At 35.3% G+C, this 19,896-nt stretch overlaps 1 protein-coding gene across 1 annotated transcript in view; it reads left to right on the top strand.

Annotated features, from left to right (window-relative positions):
* Window positions 1-1,217: 1,217 nt before the first annotated feature.
* Window positions 1,218-19,896, top strand: part of LOC309959104 (tetratricopeptide repeat protein 6-like) — a 38,434-nt gene continuing 19,755 nt past the window's right edge. Inside the window, exons 1-8 of the mRNA XM_082835243.1 lie at window positions 1,218-1,357; window positions 4,016-4,098; window positions 5,009-5,085; window positions 5,520-5,680; window positions 9,874-10,023; window positions 10,874-11,014; window positions 12,499-12,612; window positions 15,603-15,722. Coding sequence (XP_082691369.1) covers window positions 1,313-1,357; window positions 4,016-4,098; window positions 5,009-5,085; window positions 5,520-5,680; window positions 9,874-10,023; window positions 10,874-11,014; window positions 12,499-12,612; window positions 15,603-15,722 — 891 coding nt within the window. The 5' untranslated portion in view covers window positions 1,218-1,312. The remainder of the gene's footprint in view (window positions 1,358-4,015; window positions 4,099-5,008; window positions 5,086-5,519; window positions 5,681-9,873; window positions 10,024-10,873; window positions 11,015-12,498; window positions 12,613-15,602; window positions 15,723-19,896) is intronic.

The following is a 19,896-nucleotide window of genomic DNA, read 5'->3' as shown; positions in this document are numbered from 1 at the left end:
TTGAGAGGAGTTTAAATCCAAGGATAGCAAAATCAACCAGTAATTAAGAGCAGTTTGGGCATGCCCAGGTTAAAACTTTTTGAAGTTAAGTTCATGGAAAATTGTCATCAAGTTTTAAAATAATGGCAAAATACTTGCTTGCTATATTGTTGCTAGGCAGGATATACGACTCAGTGGGAAGAAATCCTCTATTTAGGACTTCTGACTACATTTTGTTTAGTAAAGCAAAATAAAAAAAGCAAATACCATTAGAACATAGGTTCAGGAAGGAACAGACTGAAAGTTACATACACTAGTCAGAAAGCCAGGCTGTAAAAAGTAGAAGTTAATTAAATAATTCCTCTTTTTTCCAAAGAAGTATTCTTTAAAATGGAAGGTGTCAGAAAGAGTAACAAATCATGCCCATTCTGTGCCAACCGGCAGACTGCTTACTTAGCTTATTTAAGGTAAACTTTGAACTTGACTTGGGAAAAGTCATGGCCCATGGAACATTGTGGCTCCACAATGGCCTCAGTGGTTTTCTTTGGGATATTTTTGAGTCAGGAAGAGAAAGAAATGAGTTTCAGTTGCAGAAAGCCAGAAAGTGGGCAGTCGGCAAAAGGGTCAGGGCTTCTGTGCAGTTGGGATACAGAATGTGTAGTTTCCTCATTTTGAAATAGAGGCATGGAACAAATAATTTCTAAGGTTATTTCTACATTGAAAATTGTTTGATTCTAAGAGAGAAAAACAACTTTTATTTGATATAGAAAAGCAACTGGGTTAATACCTCTGTGGAGAGGATTTTTAACCCTAAGCCTCGAGAATCTTGCTCTTTCTCACTGTTCCTCACCCTTTCTCTTGGCGAATATAACATAGCTTGAGGCAAAAACTTTTGAGTTGAGGAAAACTAAGCTTGTTATCCAAGATAAGTCAAGAATAAGTCAGGGAAGAGTGAAGTATTGCTAAGAGTCTAGGAGACTTCAGGAAATCAGTTCCTAGGACAGGCTCTACAAATGTTTATTCCTAACTAAGGATTTCATAAAGGTGTTTATAATTTTTAATAGAAAGTATTTAACTAATTTATTTTGCTTTAGGAAAACTGTCCTGTCCAAGAGAAAGAACCCTTGTATAAATTGATGTATGTATTTCATTAGGTTCATTTATAATTGGAGAATATCTGGAATAATTAAAATGTCTAAGAATATTTTGCTTTCTCATTTTTTTTAGAACCGTTATTTTGCCTTATATAAATATTGGCCTCATATATCTACTACATCTGGATAACTACATTGAAGCCACTCGGTATTTTTCTGAGGCTATTAGACTTGACCCTATGTATATTCAAAGCTATATTTGTCGAGCAGAAGCCTATCATAAGGTATTTAAGGTTTGAGAACTTTGATTTTTTAAAAATGTTTCAATTTTTTGAATATTTGTTCAATGTAATTTCAAATATATCAACGTATTCTTTTTCAGCTAATTACAGAGCCTAACGCATTTATAAGCAATACATATTAGGTAGATATATTGATAGTTAACTAAAATTACCCACTTAAAAATCCTCTCCTGATTAGGTGTGAATTTTTGTCTTTTTTTTTAAAATAATGCCTGTTTTTTTTCTTATTACAAAAGCAATGTATATTTACCACATGTAATATATGTATGCAAATAAGAATACATTAAAAAACATCCATTATTTCATTCTCCAGAGATAACTACTGTTAACATTTTAGAGTCCATCAGTTTTGTGTGTGTGTGTATGAGGAGTGAGTGAATGGGTGAGTTCATAGAATGAGATCTGTGCATAGAATGGGGTCCAAATCATTCACACTTTCTTTTAAATTTTTTTTAAAATTTACAAGTTATTTAAATTAAAAAAATAATATATCCTTAGTGTAAAATTCAAACAATATAGTAAATAATAAGAGCTCTCTCTGACTCCAACCAACTTGGACTTCCCAGAGATAAAGACTGTTAGCTGTTGTGTCTGCCTTTCAAAACAGGTATTCCCTTCTACTGCTCCATCATTAACTGTCCTGTCCAAGACACTGATTTCTCACCAGGGTTATTGCAGTAGCCTCCTGGTCTTTTTGCTTCTGTTCTTTATTCCTTTTTGATGGGTTTTCAAAACAGCAGCATAGTGATCCTGTTAAAACATAAATCAGATTATTTCACTTCTTTGCCTGGAACCCTTCAATAGCTTCCCTTTGTGCTCAGAATAAAAGCCAAATCTTGCAAAAGCCAAAGGCCTACAAGAGCTCATGTGAACTGGCTCCTTGTTACCTTTCTGCCCTCATCTCCTACAAGTCCTCTCCTCACATTGGTTTCAGTCAGGATAGCCTGTTATGCTGTGGAAAACAACAACAAATAAAAGTTCAAAATCACCATCTTAAAGTAACAAAGGTTCATTTCTTGCTCACACTGCATGTCCATTGGGAGTTTGCTAGGGGCTCTGTTCTCATTGTCTTCATCTCAGGATGCAGTGTGACTAAGTCCTTACCTTCCTGATGATGGAAGCAGAAGACCCTGGGGCCATTTTGGTATTATCCCCAGGGCAGGTTTGCTTTTGATCCCTGTTGGGAAGGGGTGGGGAGTGTGTGTGGCCTTTTTGCTTCACTCCCTGTTGATGGAGCTGAGGCCTTATGGGGAAGTTGGAATTTCCTCCGAGCATATTTAGAAACCAAAGCACCAGCATAATATCAAGGTGTAAGGACATATATTCAAAGACTCATTGTTCTGAGGAGACAAAAACCTCTTCACAGTAATGGTTGAATAAATTATGTTGTATTCACACTATAGAGTATTATATAGTCAATAAAAAGAATAGTTAGAATTATGCCAGGTGATTTGGAGGGATTTCCAAGAGATATTCTAGAACAAGATTTAGAAGACTTTAAAGTGTATACAGTATGATCCCATGTAGATAAAACAATGACAAACCAAACCCTGTGTATGTATGTAGAAGAATACATATGCCTATGGTGTGGGTTTAGGCTCCAGGATAAATCCAATCTAATGCTACCTGGAGAAGTCCAGCCCCAGGAAAACTTGCAAAGACCAGAGAGTGAGCCTCCATCATTCCCAGTCAGGGTTTCCTCAATGCATAGCTATGTATGATTGGAACCAGGTGGAGCAATGCAGGCATATGACAAGGTGGTTTACTAATTACACCAACCTGATCAGGGTTAGCTTGAGAAGCAGCAGGCCTGAAGTTCCACAGTAATTCTTAAATTTATTTAAAAACATCTCAGACTCCCTCCTTTTGAATTCCCTCTTTTGACTCCACCCACTATTTCCTCCAAACACTTTGTACCATTTTAACAGGTATTGTCTACTTCTATGCACAAATGTTTTGATCACCATGTCAGCATAGTAAGAGGAGTCGTTGGTTGTCCCAGGTTCATTTTGCTGGGATGTGTTTAGTTCCCCCTTTTGTAATTTCCCCAATGTTTGTAAAAATTTGTATAAATTCAGATTATGCTCTGTAACCAGTATTAAGGAAAGAATCGTTGTTTACTTTTCACTGTATATTGATTTTAAACAGATATCTTTTTCATCATTGTTGTATTTTGTTTTATTCATTCATTTTACTCATTAAGTGCAAGCTTGTTTTTCCTCTCTTATTTTTAAGTGGAATTGACTTTTACTCTTTATTTTACATTCCTTTGCAAGCTAGTTTATTAACATGAGTAAAGTTTGGTGTAAAAGGTGTTATGGTTGAGGGAGAAAACTGAAAAGCTAAACAAAAAAGAAAAACAAGCTAGAATATATGATATAATCATATTTATTTAAAACTATATATTTGTGGATCTGCGTAATCATTCTTCAAATTTAAAGATAATTAAAAACAAAGACTTTGCTTCATAAATTTTTTTTTAACTTCTCTGTATCCCACTTGCTTTGAGGATTCTTAAGAAACACATGTATTAGGAGAGATTCCTGCAAAATTTCTGTATTGAAGGGTGGGAGGGAATAACTATCAGAAAGGAAGCAATCAGTATTATTATGAGCTAAGTTTCTATTTATCACTCAACAGTTGCACAAATTGAAAAAGGCAGTAAGAGAGTTATCTCGTGCTATCCACCTTCAGCCAGATGGAATCCAATTATATATAATAAGGTATGTGTATAGAAATAGAATTCTTCTTGGGATAACTTAGTATCTGAGCTAGCTGTTGGAATCCTTAGTTCTTTCTTGATCCTTCCAGCCTCCTTGTTTTACATTTAATCTCCCAGAAATGGCCATCTCCAAATCAGCAAGTCAGATATAGTTGTTTTTGTTAAACTTTAAGATAATTCATAATATAAGATAACAGATCTTTCCCTTTGTTCTGTCCTTGCATCAAAACACAACTGTCTGTGTTTAAGTTCTTTGAGGCCTCTCTAGATTACTGGTTAGATAGTTATCACAGATCTCATGAAAGTAAGGTAATATATTTTGATTGTGTACCCAGAGGTACCAAGTATAAACCTCAGATAATTCAGTGAAAAAAAAGATACATTGAATTGTATTTCAAATGCAGTAGAGCTTGCTATAAAAGGACCCATTGCAAATTACGAGTTATCACTACCAAAAATATATTATAATTACTAACATGGGAAATGGATTTACAGAAAATGGGAAAATGGACTGGAACAATGCTTTCTGATAAGGTCTTGCTTCATCTTTTAACTCTTGAACCACATTTTAACAATTTATGTAAAGACTTCTCCATTTGTATGCCCCTTAAACTGTGTTTAGCTTTTAAAATTTCTCAGCAACAGAGTATAACTTTTCAAATGCTGATAATTACAAAAAGATCTGACTATTTTTCTTTCAGCTTCACATTTACTAAATTGTTTTCTTCTCACATCTCCACGCTAATTGGCCTATTTAGACTTACATAAAATATTTATAATTTCAAATGTATTATAATAAGTATGAATAAATGTATTATAATTTAAAATTTTAAGTAACTGAGTATAAAAAACTTTATTTTAGAAAAATTATTTTTAACTGCTTAAAATTAAAAAGCTGTTATTTCTTCCAGAGGACAATATCTTCTTAGGATGAAGTGCTATGGTCTTGCAAAGTTCACTATTTACCAAGTAGCAGAAATGACCAAAGGTAAATATAATCAATGTAAAATTATAATATTGTCTTAATTTAAAAAGAAATACTTCTTTAAATTTTTTATACTATTTTCAGTAGCTGTGTATAGGTAGCATGAAGGGTTCACTTGAAAGTCAAAGTTAGATTTTGAAACTTAAACTTCAGTTTCACATGTATGTAACCAATTTGTAAAATACTTCATAGCTTAGTGAATTTTGTGAGGGAGATTATTATAGGAAATACCAGGCTTATGCTGTTATTTTTTGTTTGTTCATTTGTAGTTGGAATGTCTTATTGTTTGTTGACAGTAAGTAGATTTTAGTATCATATTGATTTATTAATTCATATTGTAAAAATAGATTATTGAATTGCTTGACTGTCTTAAAATAATTATATTCTAAGTCCTAGATACTTGGCAAAGTTATTGATAAATTTTCCTTTCCTTTTAGGTCTCATTGAGTTGAGTCCTATACAGCAAGCACTCATTTATTCATTTTGTGAGAAACATGACAAGGCCATTCAGGTCTTAGATGGGATCACTTTGAATAAGCCTGAGGTCACCATGTATGCTCTATTAGCAAAAGCTCAAATGAAGGCCAAGAGGAACAAGGTGAAAAGTCTTGAGTAATGTTTACTAAGCCTATTAATGTAATTTTTATATTGTGCTTGGAATTACTGCTTACATATATATATATATATATATATATATATATATATTTTTTTTTTTTTACAAAACTAAACCATACCATTTATTTATTGATTCTTCTGTTAATTAATATTTGGGTTGTTTTCTTTTGTTTTTTTTCCTCTTAAGAGTAAGGGTAATATTCTTTTTCATGTCTTCTGTTAACATTGTTGGTATGTAGAGAATGTAAATGTTTAACTTTCAAGAAAATGGCACATTGTTCCATAGGGTTGTACCAATTTATTCTCCCGCCTGTAGTGTATGAGTATTCCTGTTGATCTCCATCCTCTACAATAACTGGTGCTGTCTACTTTATTTTTATCAGTTTGGTGGATAAAAACTAATGTCTCATTATGGTCTTAATTAACATTTCTCAGTTTGAGCAAAGGTTGAGGTATCTTTTTATATGTTTATACTTCCTGTTCTATCAATTTGCTGTACACATTTTTGTTTGTCCTGTTCATACTGATTTTTGGCATTGAAAAAAATAAGTCCTGTGTATTAGTCCTTGGTTGGTTACATGTGTGTCATGTATCCTCTTGCAATTTGTGGCTGGTTTTAAAATTTTCTTCATGATGTCTTTTGATGAGCAGAGGGTCTTAATTTTAATGTAGTTGAATATATCTTTTTTTGTTTTATTGTCACAGCTTTAAAAAAAATTCTTGTTTAAAAATTCCCTCCCTACACCAAGGTCATAAAGATATTTTCCCATATTTTCTTCTAAAAGTTTAAAAATTCTGCTTTTTGCATTTAAGACCTCACTCTACCTTAAATTGATATTTTTGAATGTGATATAGTGATAAAACTTCAGTTTTCCCCATATGGATACTCAAATGTTCCAGTATCATTTATTGAAATGTTCTTCTAAACCAAAGATCTGAAGTGGTACATCTGTCCTATTATAACCTTTCATGTATGTGTGGATCTGATTTTGGGCTATTCTATTGGGCTATTCTATTCCTTTGGTCAATTTTTCTATCCCTGGCCTAATAGTACAATGTTTTAACTACTGTTGCTTTATTGTAATTCTTGACATCTGGTGGAACAAGTTGCCACACCATACATATTCTTCTCCAGGAAATTCCTGGTTATTCTTGGGCCTTTACTCTTCCAGCTGGTCAAGATTTTAAAACCCTGCTGGAATTTTGATTGAATTGTATTGAATCTGTAGATTATTTTAGGGAGAATTGACACCTTTATGATATCAAATTCCTTCTTTGGAATAATCTTAAATTTACTTTAACCTCCCTGAAACCTGAAGTCACTTTTGATTGGGTCCCTCTTCTACCCAATCAATAGTCATGCTCTCTTGGTTCTACTTTCTAAATGTCTCTCAAATCCACTTCCTTTCTCTATTTCTCTGGTCATTATCCTAGTCCAGAACATATTTGTATTTTGTTTGAATTATATAATAGTGTTGAACTCTTCCAAGCTTTTCTCCACACGGCTGCCACGGTACTGTGTTTGGAATGTACATTTGCCCTATGAGAGCATCCACTACTTTTTTAGAGTGAAGGAAAGAGAGGTGGGACATCAGCTAGAGGAGGAGGAGAAGATGTGTTCATTTTAATTTAAATGTGATGGAAGACTTTATGGACTCCAGGAGGCAATGAAGGGGCAGAGATCCAAAAGCAGAAGGCGGGACAGAAGGAGTTGGGGTCAAGGGCACAGCTTGAGGAGTTAGCTCTGAAAAGAAGAAAGGAAACCATTCAAAGACAGGAGAAAAAAAGATGGAAATGAAGAAGATGTAGAGACTTTGAATAGTAAAAATGAGGGAAATTGAGAAGGTGATGCATTTTTTTCTATTGCAAAGGCATGTGCTGAGTGAGGCTGGAAGGATGAATGTTGAGGTAAGCTTTAGACATGTGATGTAAACTAAGGGTGGGCACAAAGGACACAGCATATCCAAGTTAAACCTCATTGTTTCTTTTTTTTTTTTTTTTGCGATACGCGAGCCTCTCACTGTTGTGGCCTCTCCCGTTGCGGAGCACAGGCTCCGGACGCGCAGGCTCAGCGGCCATGGCTCACGGGCCCAGCCGCACCGCGGCATGTGGGATCTTCCCGGACCAGGGCACGAACCCGCGTCCCCTTCATCGGCAGGCGGACTCTCAACCACTGCGCCACCAGGGAAGCCCAACCTCATTGTTTCTTTAGCAATTTAATATAATTAAGAAAGTGGGCTAAAGAGTCACAAGTAACTGTATTTCTATATATTAGGTAAATACATTGAGTAGCTAGTTATGAAAACGCGTTTCTATTTGGAAAGTTGAATTTTTTTCATTAAGAGTTTCAACTATTTTGACAGAATAGTTTAAATGGGTAATTTTTGATGTTAGTTTATTTTCTGGTGTCAGTGGAACCCCCTTGAGAGCATAGCAGGACAAAATAAAAGTTGATTACAACAACCTCAGATATTATCAGTGGAGAACTTTTACTACCTAATAGCTGCCTGGCATTCCCTTCAGGAGAATTACTAGGAAATTGGTCATAAATTGGTCTATAAATTTTAGTCTGATTTAAGACTATGAGAAAATATCCTTTAGAATTTAGAAATTATAGTTCCAAAAGTCCACTTGTGTAACCCTGCTTACGTACCTGCCTGTAGGATAGGCACCTGGGTGGGTCAGATTTCCTGCCTGTCAGAAGTCCTCCCTCTTGGTGCACTGACAAGATCTGTGTCTTTACCAGGTCTGTGTGTCCTCTTGTGAAATGAGAGTAGGGCTGTGTGCTCAGGATTCCTTTTAACATCTAAGGCTGTTGTGTTAAATAAATATTAGAAAAAAACATTCCCTTCCCTCTCTTTTTTTTAAAAATCATTATAGGAAGCCATGAGAATGTTTAAAAAGGCGTTGGATATCTTTTCTCATTCTGATAAAGGACGAAATGCCGTAGCAGCTTCATCAGACTGTCTGTTTCACTTGGGTCTTTGTTACATGGAGGAAGGCAACTTACAACTGGTATTTTGTGTATTTAAGAGCATAGGTATTTTATGGTGTTAGAAATTGTTTCCTTGCATTCAGTTCCATTTCTGAAGGCTACCTAAACAGTGAGTGACTAGACCAAAGCTTCTTATAAAGCTTGGCTTACTATAGGCAGTCTGCACCCTGCAAAACCTACTACATTGTTTTATTTATTCAAACATTTTATTGATGCCTGTTTGTCAACACTATTCGGAAGACTAATGCATGTTTCCCACTAAACAAATTTAATTGTAAGAACTTATTATATCAAAATTTCATCACATTAGTATAAATTTACTTATTAAATTGTAAGTACTTTATATTGAGTGCTTCAGTGTAATGTAGAATAAATGGAAAATGTTTAGGACACTGTTTGATTTCTGTTATTGGCAGCTGAGCAATTCAAATCAGAATAAAACCAGATTCATTGAAAACCAGTTGATTCAATTATTATGTATTTATCCAGTATTTGGCTATTTCACAGAATTCTCCATTTCAAAATTTTCAATGATATGATAAATGTGTATTTTCCATTGGCTATTTTTGAATCTTCCACAACTACACACACACACACACACACACACACACACACCCAGTCCTTATATTCATAGGGGTGGACAGTGTCTGAAACTTTGCATCTTCATAACTTTAAAAAAGAGTTGCACTTGATTAGTTGTTCCATTTATTGTAAGAAATTACAATAAATATAAGATTAATTACAAATATTTTTCATGTTTTTAGCTTTGGACAAGCAGAGAAAACCTAGCTTTGCTTTACAATATTAGGAAAAATTTTGGAGTTCCATTGCTTTGAAATTTTGTAACCATATATCTGCTGGCCCACATGGAAAATAAATGTACTAATTGTGATTTCTTTGAAGAAACACAAGAGGAAGAATAATGATTAAAGTTACACCTCTGAAAGTGTTGTAACAACATGGATTATGCAGACATTAGTCTGGGAGTAAGGGAACCTGTAAATTATAATAATAAATCTAGCTTGTTCATAAATTTTTTTTGCTCCACAAGGTTCACTGGGAGAAACATATTTAAAATGACCAAAAACTAAAATGAAAACTTTTCAACAATAGTTATATACTGTAATGTATTAACATTTTAAATTAATACATTCTACTCACTACACGATTTGCTCTTCTAGGCTTTTGATTCTTTTACAAAAGCTGTGAAAGCAGATCCTGATTTTGCAGAAGGCTTTTATCAACGTGGGCTTTGTAAAGTAAAACTCCACAAGGACAGTTCAATCCTGGATTTTAATCGTGCAATTACCCTTGATCCAAAACATTACCAGGTATTTAAGTGAACAATTTCAGTGGTTTGGAAAGTGTGTTAAATTTGCTAAAACTATTAAATCTTTAAATGTTATTGCTATTAGTTAGCAACAGTTAGTTTTACTTACTTTTCAGCAGTTTTAATAATCCATATATCTGTATTTCCCCTTGAACTAAAAATATGATTTCCAACAGGGAAATTATATAGGTAAAAGTGCTTCGTGAATTGTGGTTATACAAATATTATAAATATTTTAATACCTATTAATAATTAATAGGTATTAAATAGGTGTGTACCTATTAATAATTATTTTATATACTATGTTATTAATTTTACTTCTTGTTTTGCTGTCACATTGATTCCTACCTCTTAAGAGACTAGAGACCACACAAAATCCAATAGGTGAAACTCCATTGGATCTTGATTTTAAAAGCATATGAAATTTGAATATGGATGAAATATTAGATGATTTTAGGGAAATACTATTAATTTTCTTAGATATACAGTGGTAGTGTGGTTATGTAGGAGAATGTCTTCTTCATGGGAGATGCATACTGGAAGACTTGGGGTGAAGTTTTATGATGTCTACAACTTATTTTCAAATAGTTCAGGAAAAAATAGATACAACAAAATTGAAAAATGTTAATAATTATTGAATCCAGGTGGTAGGCATATGGGTGTTTACTGTAGTATTCTTTCAATTATTCTGTATGTTTGAAATTTTCTTAATAAAAGAGAGTGACAAAAAGTCTATATTTTATACCATCTTTGGGTGGCATAAATTTGTTCCAGCTACCATGTATTTTGGTAGAACTGATGCTTTTACTAAAATATCTGTTCCTGCTTTCCTCCTCTCTTTCTCTGAAAAGGCATATTTAAGTCGAGTAGCCTACTATGGTTTGAAAGGCAGATACTCCAAAGCAATCTTGAGTTGTAATGAGGCCATCCAAATTTATCCTCAGAGTGTGCGTGCCTACCTCTACAGAGGAGTTCTGAAATACTACAACAAGGTAAGGCAGTTTCCTACCTTGTTCTCTGGTGGTATTTTAGAGTGGGTGGCTGCTCGGGTGCCAAGGAGGAACTCACTTCCTTTTTATCCTCTGTGAGAGAGAATTGCCATGGTATGAAGGCAGAACTACATAGAAGGTGTTACACTTTGACAGTACATCAAAAGGATTTCAATTAATAATTTTTCATAAAATGGTGATATTTCTTTTTGACATTTGCATTTTAAATAACACCGATTATGTATTTTTATTAGGAAAGTAATATTCATTGTAGAGAATTTGGAAAATACAGAGAGGAATAAAGGAGAAGATTAAAGTCACCTGTTTTCCCACCATCAAATGGTAATTCCTGAGAGCTTTTTTTTGTGGTACACGGGCCTCTCACCGCTGTGGCTTCTCCCGTTGCGGAGCACAGGCTCTGGACGCGCAGGCCCAGCGGCCGTGGCTCACGGGCCCAGCCGCTCCGCGGCATGTGGGTTCCCCCCAGACCGGGGCACGAACCCATGTCCCCAGCATCAGCTGGCGGACCCTCGACCACTGTGCCACCAGGGAAGCCCCCTGAGAGCATTTTGATGTATTTGAATTTTGTCTTCTTTTCTTAATAAAATATAATATATACTTTCCAAAATTGTGACTATGCTACTTACATAATCTGTTTTGTGCCCTGCTTCTTATATTTAATCTTTGAAGATACCATTTTTAATGACTGCATAATATTCCACCATAGTGTACTTTTAACCACTTTATTGTTGGACATTTGGATTGTTTGAAATTTTTTATTATTTTACTATTTTAAATAATACAGTTATACACACAGAACAAAATAATTACCTGAGTTTATGGTTCCTAAATGGAAATTACTGGGTGTAGCAACACTATCGATATCTGATGCTTCAAGGAATACTTATTTTCTCCCTGTGTTTCTTTTTTGAACTTTCTCTGTAGCCATTTCATATGAAATATTTTGCAAATAATACCTTAAAGCAAAGGTAAGACCTTGCATTGCCTGTTAATTCCATGAAAATTACTATCTATATAAATGGATGATCTAAGGTATCAGAGAAGCATCAAAGAGAAGCAAAAGAGAACATGGATAGAGAACATGACGATTATGTGATATGACGGTGAGAGTGACAGAAGCAAGCAAGCTCTGGTGAATGTTTGCTGGATGAATAAGGCTTGCTTCTCTTTTATCCATAAGAAATTTAATTTTTTCCTTGCTATATAGCAACAATGGAAATAAGATAATCATTTAAGTTGTTTATATATTGAATTTTATTTGCAGGTGAGAGAAACTATAGCAGTTCCTACCAAGGGGCTTAATTAATTCTGTGAAAGATTAGCTTGATTGTCTTAATTTCATGGATGATACACAGAATGGTTAAATGAGTATTCTCAAAACTCTGATAGAATCAAGAATTTATTGTACAACTAAATTTCAGTCCATTATGATTAACCCTTCTCACTTAATTATTTTTTCTTTACAGACTTACAAACTAGCGATTACAGATTTAACTACAGCTATCAACATGGATAAAAACAGTTATATAGCATTTTATAACAGAGCATTATGTTACACCAAGATAAATGAACTTCAAATGGTAAGGTGACCATCTTAGTAAACAACACTTTAAAGCATTGGTAAAGTATTTTCTTATTATTTTTGTTACAATTTTGGAAAAACAATTCTGTGGAAATACACATAAAACTTGAGAAACCAAAGAACCATTTCAAAGAATATTTATTTTCTTTTTTAGTGCTTACCAAATTTTCTTATACAACCTCTGCAATGTCAACTTAATTTTACAATGCTTTTATATAAGCATTTAAAGGCCATGTAAATTTAAATGTATTACATAATTTTCATTTGAGAAAATGTTTCTACTGATAAATGTGTGCAGAATTTTTAAGCAGTGATCACTAGCAATATTGTTTGCTTCAAAATCTCAACATTAACTACAATAGTTTGTGGAGGTATGTTTTTTACAGTGGTCAGACCACAGATGCAGCAGGGAATTTTGAGTGATGGTTTCCAGCTCAGGGACCAGTGACCAGGATTATCTGTGCGTTTTGAAGGCCTAACTGATGGCTGCAGCAAACCTTTTTCTCTATTTGTCCTGATGCAGATGCTACCAGTGTAAGCCCTCTTTTACATTTTTTAATCTTACCCCTTCTCCACTCTCTCCTTGTTGGTTTGGTTCTTTTTCAGTCAGGATCCCTCACTGGGGAGCAGGTCAGTAGTTTCTTAGTGTTTTGTCCAATCTCTTGCTTCCTTTTCTGCTGTCCACTTGTTTCCCTCTCCTTGTTTCTATCCACTTCCATAGTCAATGAAGCATTCTTTAAAAGATTGCATCATGTACCTGCTGCTGTGTGTGGGCACACTCCCACAATCTCCTGGAAACTTGGAAAGTTAAATCTGTTTAAAACATTTAGAAATTTAGTAATTTATTTGCTATGGAAGGAAGAAGTTGAGAAACATTGTTTCTAAGAGGATGTAGAATTCCTGGTAACCGGATTAGATTTCCTCCAGAAATGTTGACAAATGAATAACTAATTTTTAACACAGGCTGTTGTAAACCATTCTAGGAGCTAATTAAAGGATCATTTATCAGAGTAACCTGCACAGCAGGTATCTTTGACAGCTCCCTCCCCACCCCGACTCCTGCCTCTTCTGGGTAACCCTGAACTGCAAACAGTGGTCTGGGTGGGGGCAGGGAACTACTATCTTTATCTCTTATGTGTAACAGAGCTAGTGCTCCATGAATAAAGAAAACGAAAAACTATGTACGTAAATAGAAACCTAACTAGAATAAAAACATATTCGTTATTTTAGAGCTGCCAGGTACCCAATGCTTTTCATCCAATGGGCTCCTTTTACAGATGAGGTTAGAAACACATCCAAGTCACACAGGGAAGAGGGACCTGTATCGGTGTTTGCAGGTTTGTTTGCTTCTGGTTAACAGTCTTTAGGTGGCTTTGTGAAACCATCTGACCTCCAGCATGTGGACCAGATGTCATTTTACAGTGTCACCTCCTCCCTTTTGTCTACCTCCACCTGTTTCTCAGCATTCCTGCCATAACAAGACTGAGGAAACCCAAGTACTTTGTGCAGAAAATGCACTCCCAAGATACGATTTCATAAAAACCAGAAAAGGTGAATTCCGGTTCCTATCACCTTATATTAATAAAAACAGTAACAGTTACCACTCATTTAGGGCTTATTGTGTGACAGGCACTGGGCTAAATGCTTTACCAACATATAATCTAAATATTTTAAAGTGGACTTCTACAACAATATGATGAGTTATTAATACCCTGTTTTTGTGGATGAGGAAACTGAGGCTTAGTGTTAAGTAACTTTCCCAAGGCTGGAAGGTTAGTAATAATAGCAGAGGCAAAACCCAAAGCCTGCTCGTTGTGACCTTCACGAAATCTCATTTCCCAGATTTTTTTTCCTCTTGTGTCAGATATTCAGCTGCTTAGTGGATTTCTAAGGCATCTTGATATATATACAGGTTTTAATTCTGTGATTCTGTGAAAGGAAAATGGCAAACATTCTAGTTCTGTTTTGTTTTACAAGTGTTACAAATGATTTTTACAGCCTTGTCAATGTTTATTTATAGTTATGCCACAATATACATATAGGATATTTAATTGTACAATTCTTTTAGGTGCTTGAGTACTCAATCATGGAATAGTAGAGGAGAACCACTAAGCAAATAGTAAAATACTATTTTATTTGCATTTTCAGTTAGCATGTGCTACAGGCATGTATGGTATGATTTGGACCTTTTCCGATGAAACCATATGGCTCTTTTGGACAAAATGTTCAGAAGGAAAATGAATTAAGAGATTCAGCTCCAGCCCAAATTTGGGATGCTCCTAGTACCTGGTACAGAGTAGATGACCAGTAAAAACTTGGCTGTTCACTGAATGAAAAAAAAAAAAAAGATAAAAAATGGAGAGAGGTCCTCTGAGTTGATTCTCAGCTTAGGCTAATATCTTAAAAAAACCGAGAATATTGAAGTAATATTCCAACAAGTCCTTATTTGTTAGTTTTATTAAGATCTGTTTTCATTGCTTTATGATTTATTCATTCAACAAAAATTTATCAGATGCCTAGTATGTGCAGGCATGGTGCTAGTTACTGGCTTTACAATGGTGAACAAAATGGATAATCTGTGCCTCCATAAAACTTAGGTTTCAGTGAAGAAAACAGTAAATCACTACAAAGAAATTAAATTTCAAAAGGTAACAAGTGCTCTGCTTTAATGTCAACAGTCATTTGGCGAAACTATTAAGATGGGGAAGGGTGTTGCATCCCCGCTTCAATCCATACACAATAAAAGTAGTTCACAGATGATTCACAGATAACATGTGAAGCGCAAGCGCAGTGCACACCGCTTATTAGGAGGGAGCAACATCCACAGTATTTAATTAAGGGAAACCTTTAAATCTAACAAATGATTATTTTGGGCCATAAATTTTGTCACATTAAAGAACTAATTATGAGGTACTAGTTTGTCCATGGTCAATGCAGTAATGCTCTAAAGAGTTGACTTTAGGTTGTAAGTGATTATTTCATTTTTAGGCATTAACAGATTATGGAATTGTGCTTCTCCTTGATGCTGGAGAAACCGTGATGTTAAACGCCTTTATTAATCGTGGACTCATCTACACAGAACTAGAGAAGTTCAGTTTTGCATTAGAGGTAAACCTTTCTGTTTACTTGTAAAAATGAACCCACTTGATTTTGCATGTTCACTTCTGAAAACCAGTGAAAAAGTTTTTCTTGATAACAAATGGCAATATTAATGAGCAATAATTCAACTTTAGCAAGAATTGTGTTGAAATACTTTGAATGAGTAATAGAATCTTTGCAAAAAAAGTGTTTTTTTACTTTGTTTTTAATACAGATAAATAGCCAATATGTAAAAAAAAAAAATTCCGAATTGATGAAATATCAAGACTATCATCTCCCCTAAGGGAGTGTCTTAGCTACAGACAAACAATAAAATGATTTATGTATCATTTACTTTGCTGCTTAGTGCTCTTTCTCATTCACAATTTTCCTTGTATTGATATTATTTTTCAACTTCTGGAGTCATCTTTTGAGATTCTGTCCCACAAAATTACTTATTATTAAGGAAGTGTCCAAGAAACTGTATTCTAGGCAATTTACACTATGGTGAAATGTAATTTCAAGAGTTGAACTCCCTTAGGTTTTGGTTTTGAGATATACCATTCAGAATTCCCTCAGGTAGGGGAAGCTTTGTTTGGTGTACGCAAAAATCTGTGGAACTCTGGGCAAGAGTGTTGGGTGGAGAAAGTGAGGAAAATGGGGGTTGGAAGCAAAAGACCTCAGCTGTTGGAGAATTAAATGCAGGGCCTGTGTTATCCACCTAGTAAGTATTTACTTAGTACTTAAGAACAACATTAACTCTAGTTATCGCACACTTACTACCTGCCAGATTCTCAATAATGCTGCACAATTTATGATTGTAACTTATGGAAGAGGAAGCTGATATTCAAAAGAGGTTAAATCAAGTCTTAGTCAGCCAGGAAGTACTGGGGCAAGATTTGAACTCAGGTCTCACTTGATTCCAAATCCTGTGTTCCTTCAGACAAGGCATGGTACTGACATTGGCATTGAAGATACGGAGACGAATATCAGTAAGACAGATTTCCAGTCCTTGAGGAACTCATAGTCTGGTGGGAATCATTCTTGATCCCTCTCTTTCCTCACATCCCACATCTAAATCATGAGCAAGTGTGGTCAGCTCTGCTATCAAAACATATTTTAAATTCAGTCATTTCTCATTTTTTGCCACTGCTCTCCTCCTCCCTCCAGCCTCCACCTTCTCTCCCCTGGATTACTGCAGTAGCTTCCCAACTGGCCTCTCTGCTTCTGCTCTTTTCCCTCTACATGCTGTTCTCCACACAGCAGCCAAAGAGGCCTCCTCAAAACATAAAGCAGAGCAAGTTATTCATCTGCTCAGAGCCCTCCAGTGACTCCACATCACACTTAGAATAAAATCTGAACTCTTGACTATGGCCAGCCAAGACCCTAGTGACCTAACTGCTGCTCACTGATCTGACTTTGTTGTCAGGGTTCTTCTTTTCTCCAGTCAGGTTACTCCACTCTGGCCTTCTGCTATTCCTTGGAAATGCCAGGCTCCCTTCCTGACTCAGGGTCCTCACACAAGCTGTTCCCTATGTGTAGAATATTCCTCCTATTGGTTCACACCCTCCTTTCATTTCAGGTTTCTTCTCAAATGTGACCTCCTCAGTCAAAAAGAGTATTTTAATTAAAACGGAATGTTAAAAAATTAAAATAATCCCAAATAAGTCTGGAAAGAGAAAACAAAGGAACAGAAACAGAGGAGACCAGCAGAAAACAAATACTAAAATGGTAGACCTAGATTCAACCTTATCAGTAGTTACATTAAATGGAAATTGTCAAAACACACCAATTGAAATATTGAAAATGACAGATTAGAATGTTTTAAAAGTCCCCACAATATTGTGACTGCAAGAAACACACTTTAAATATAAGATATAGATAGGTAAAAGTAAAAAAGCTGGAAAAAAAATATGCCCTGCAAACACTACAGACCTGCCTTGGAATTACGGCAGGTTTGGTTCCAGACCACAGCAATAAAGTGAATATAGCAATAAGTGACATTTTTGTTTCATATAAAAGTGCATATAAAAGTTATGTTTATACTGTAGTCTATTAAGTGAGCAATAGCATTATATCTAAAAAATAGTACATGCCTTAATTAAAAAATACTTTATTGATTAAAAAATGTTAACCATCATCTGAGCCTTCAGTGAGCTGTAGTTTTTTTGCAGTAGTGACATCAAAGATTACTGATGATCACAGATTACCATAACAAATACAATAATAATGAAAATGTTTGAAATATTGTGAGAATTACCAGAATGTGATACAGAGACACGAAGTGAGCAAATGCTTTTGGAGAAAATGGAGCCAATAGACTTGCTTGAGGCAGGATTGCCACAAACCTCCAATTTGTACAAAGTGCAGTATCTGCGAAGTGCAATAAAACAAGATATGCCTGTAATTAAAAGCAAAAAAAATGTTTCTCCCCTCTGTACATTTAAAAAATTAATTTGAAAAATTTAAAAAAAGAGGCTGGCTGAGGTAGACCAATGAAGTAATATATGACTGAATAATAAGAGGGCTAAATGCAGAACCAAGAGAGAGCAGAGTCTTAAAACCTAACCAGGGAAACATTTTTAGTGGGAATGATTGATTAACAGAAAGGTCAAGTAGGATGAGCACTGAACACATGTTAGTTAATTGATAGTTGTGTGATCTTCATAAGAACACGGGAAGTAGAGTGCGGCATTTAAACTGGAATTGTTTAGGAAGTTAATGGTTAAGCTTGTTGGATTGAGAACATTTGTTTATTTCTTTGTCCTCTTGAAAACCAGGAAGACAGTAAAGGAATAAAAAGGACATAATCCCACAAGGTTAAAGATAGTGGAGAAGAGGTGCCCAGACACCCCAAACTACCATTCCCGATTTTAAAACTTAAATATGAGTGGGTAGCCAAAGATTCTACACTTGAGGGAAGTAAAATAAAGAGTAAAATAAACACATTGTCATAGGGATATGGAGATGGTGGAAGAAGGGGAGGTGTGTGGAGTGATGGTGTAAGGTAGCTAAGTTCTATCCTGTGTTGGAAGTTAAACATGATAAAATACTCATGTTATTTAGAAATTTAGAGGTCAATAGCAGAAGGAATAACAGCAAGATGTAAAAATGGTTGACTCTGGGGAGCGGGGCTCAGAGATAAGGAGAGGTGGCGCGGGGCATCCCTGTAAGCATTGTGAGTTTTCTAGTTTCATTGGACCCTCTACCCTACCCTGGATACATGAGTTACTTTGAGAAAAATAAAAATAAATTTTAAAATGCCTTTAGAGGCAGTTTTCAAATTACGAAATGAAATTGGACTTAACAACAAGAAGTTGATGGCGTTTGGGGACATGGAGATGGTGAGTGTTGACTCTGCTTTCAGAGATTGGTAGTGACAGGAACTAGAAAGACAAAGCCATGTGTAGCTTGCGGGCAGGCGGGTTTGAGGGAAGGCATACTAGGTCAGGGTGGTGAGAAAAGGATTAAAGTTACAAAGGACAGAAGAAGATGATGGAGCAAGTTTCCAGAGATGGGAAGGATGAGGTCAAGAGCGCATCCTCTGACACACAGGAAGACGGTGCAGGTGAAGAGTCTTACAAATAAACTCATCAGCAGAAGGAAGGCAGTGGAGGGACTTTGCTTTGTATGTGAGTGACTTTGTGTGGTTTGTTATTTATGATCCATATTAGAAATAAAACTAGTGCAGAAGAGGAAAATCATAAAAACTGCAGTTAGCTTTATTCTAAGTAATCCTAAGTCATCATTTGTGTCTGTTGCTGATAATGTCTAATTACCATGTAGCATCACAATGATTTTATATATAGAGTCAAGCTGACTTTTGTAAGTTTTATCTGATTATAAAACTAAACTTGGTATCCTCAGCCCTTTAAGTTTGTGGTCACTCCTCATAACTCCCAGAATTAATGGGAATGTTTGTAATAGATCTCAGTTACACTGTAAGTTTGCCCCCATTTCAGAAAAAGAAAAAATTCTCCTACGGGAGTTATCTGGTAGCATATTTGATTAGACAATACATTTCTTATTTTCTAACAGATAATTCCATTTAGTATCAAAATATGCTGGGAATCTAAGTGGGGAGTCCATATTCTCAGATGGGTCTGTGACTTCTCCTCCAGTAGGGTCCAGGAATGCTCAGTTTGACTGTACTGCTCTGTGCTGCTCTGTCTTCCACCCCCAGTATTAGCAGAAAACTTATTCT

This window comes from Leucopleurus acutus, assembly GCF_964270905.1.
Source record: "Leucopleurus acutus genome assembly, chromosome: 1".
In the NCBI taxonomy this organism is placed as follows: domain Eukaryota; kingdom Metazoa; phylum Chordata; class Mammalia; order Artiodactyla; family Delphinidae; genus Leucopleurus; species Leucopleurus acutus.
The sequence above is the reverse complement of the archived record's forward strand: the minus strand, read 5'-3'. Positions and strand labels throughout refer to the sequence as shown.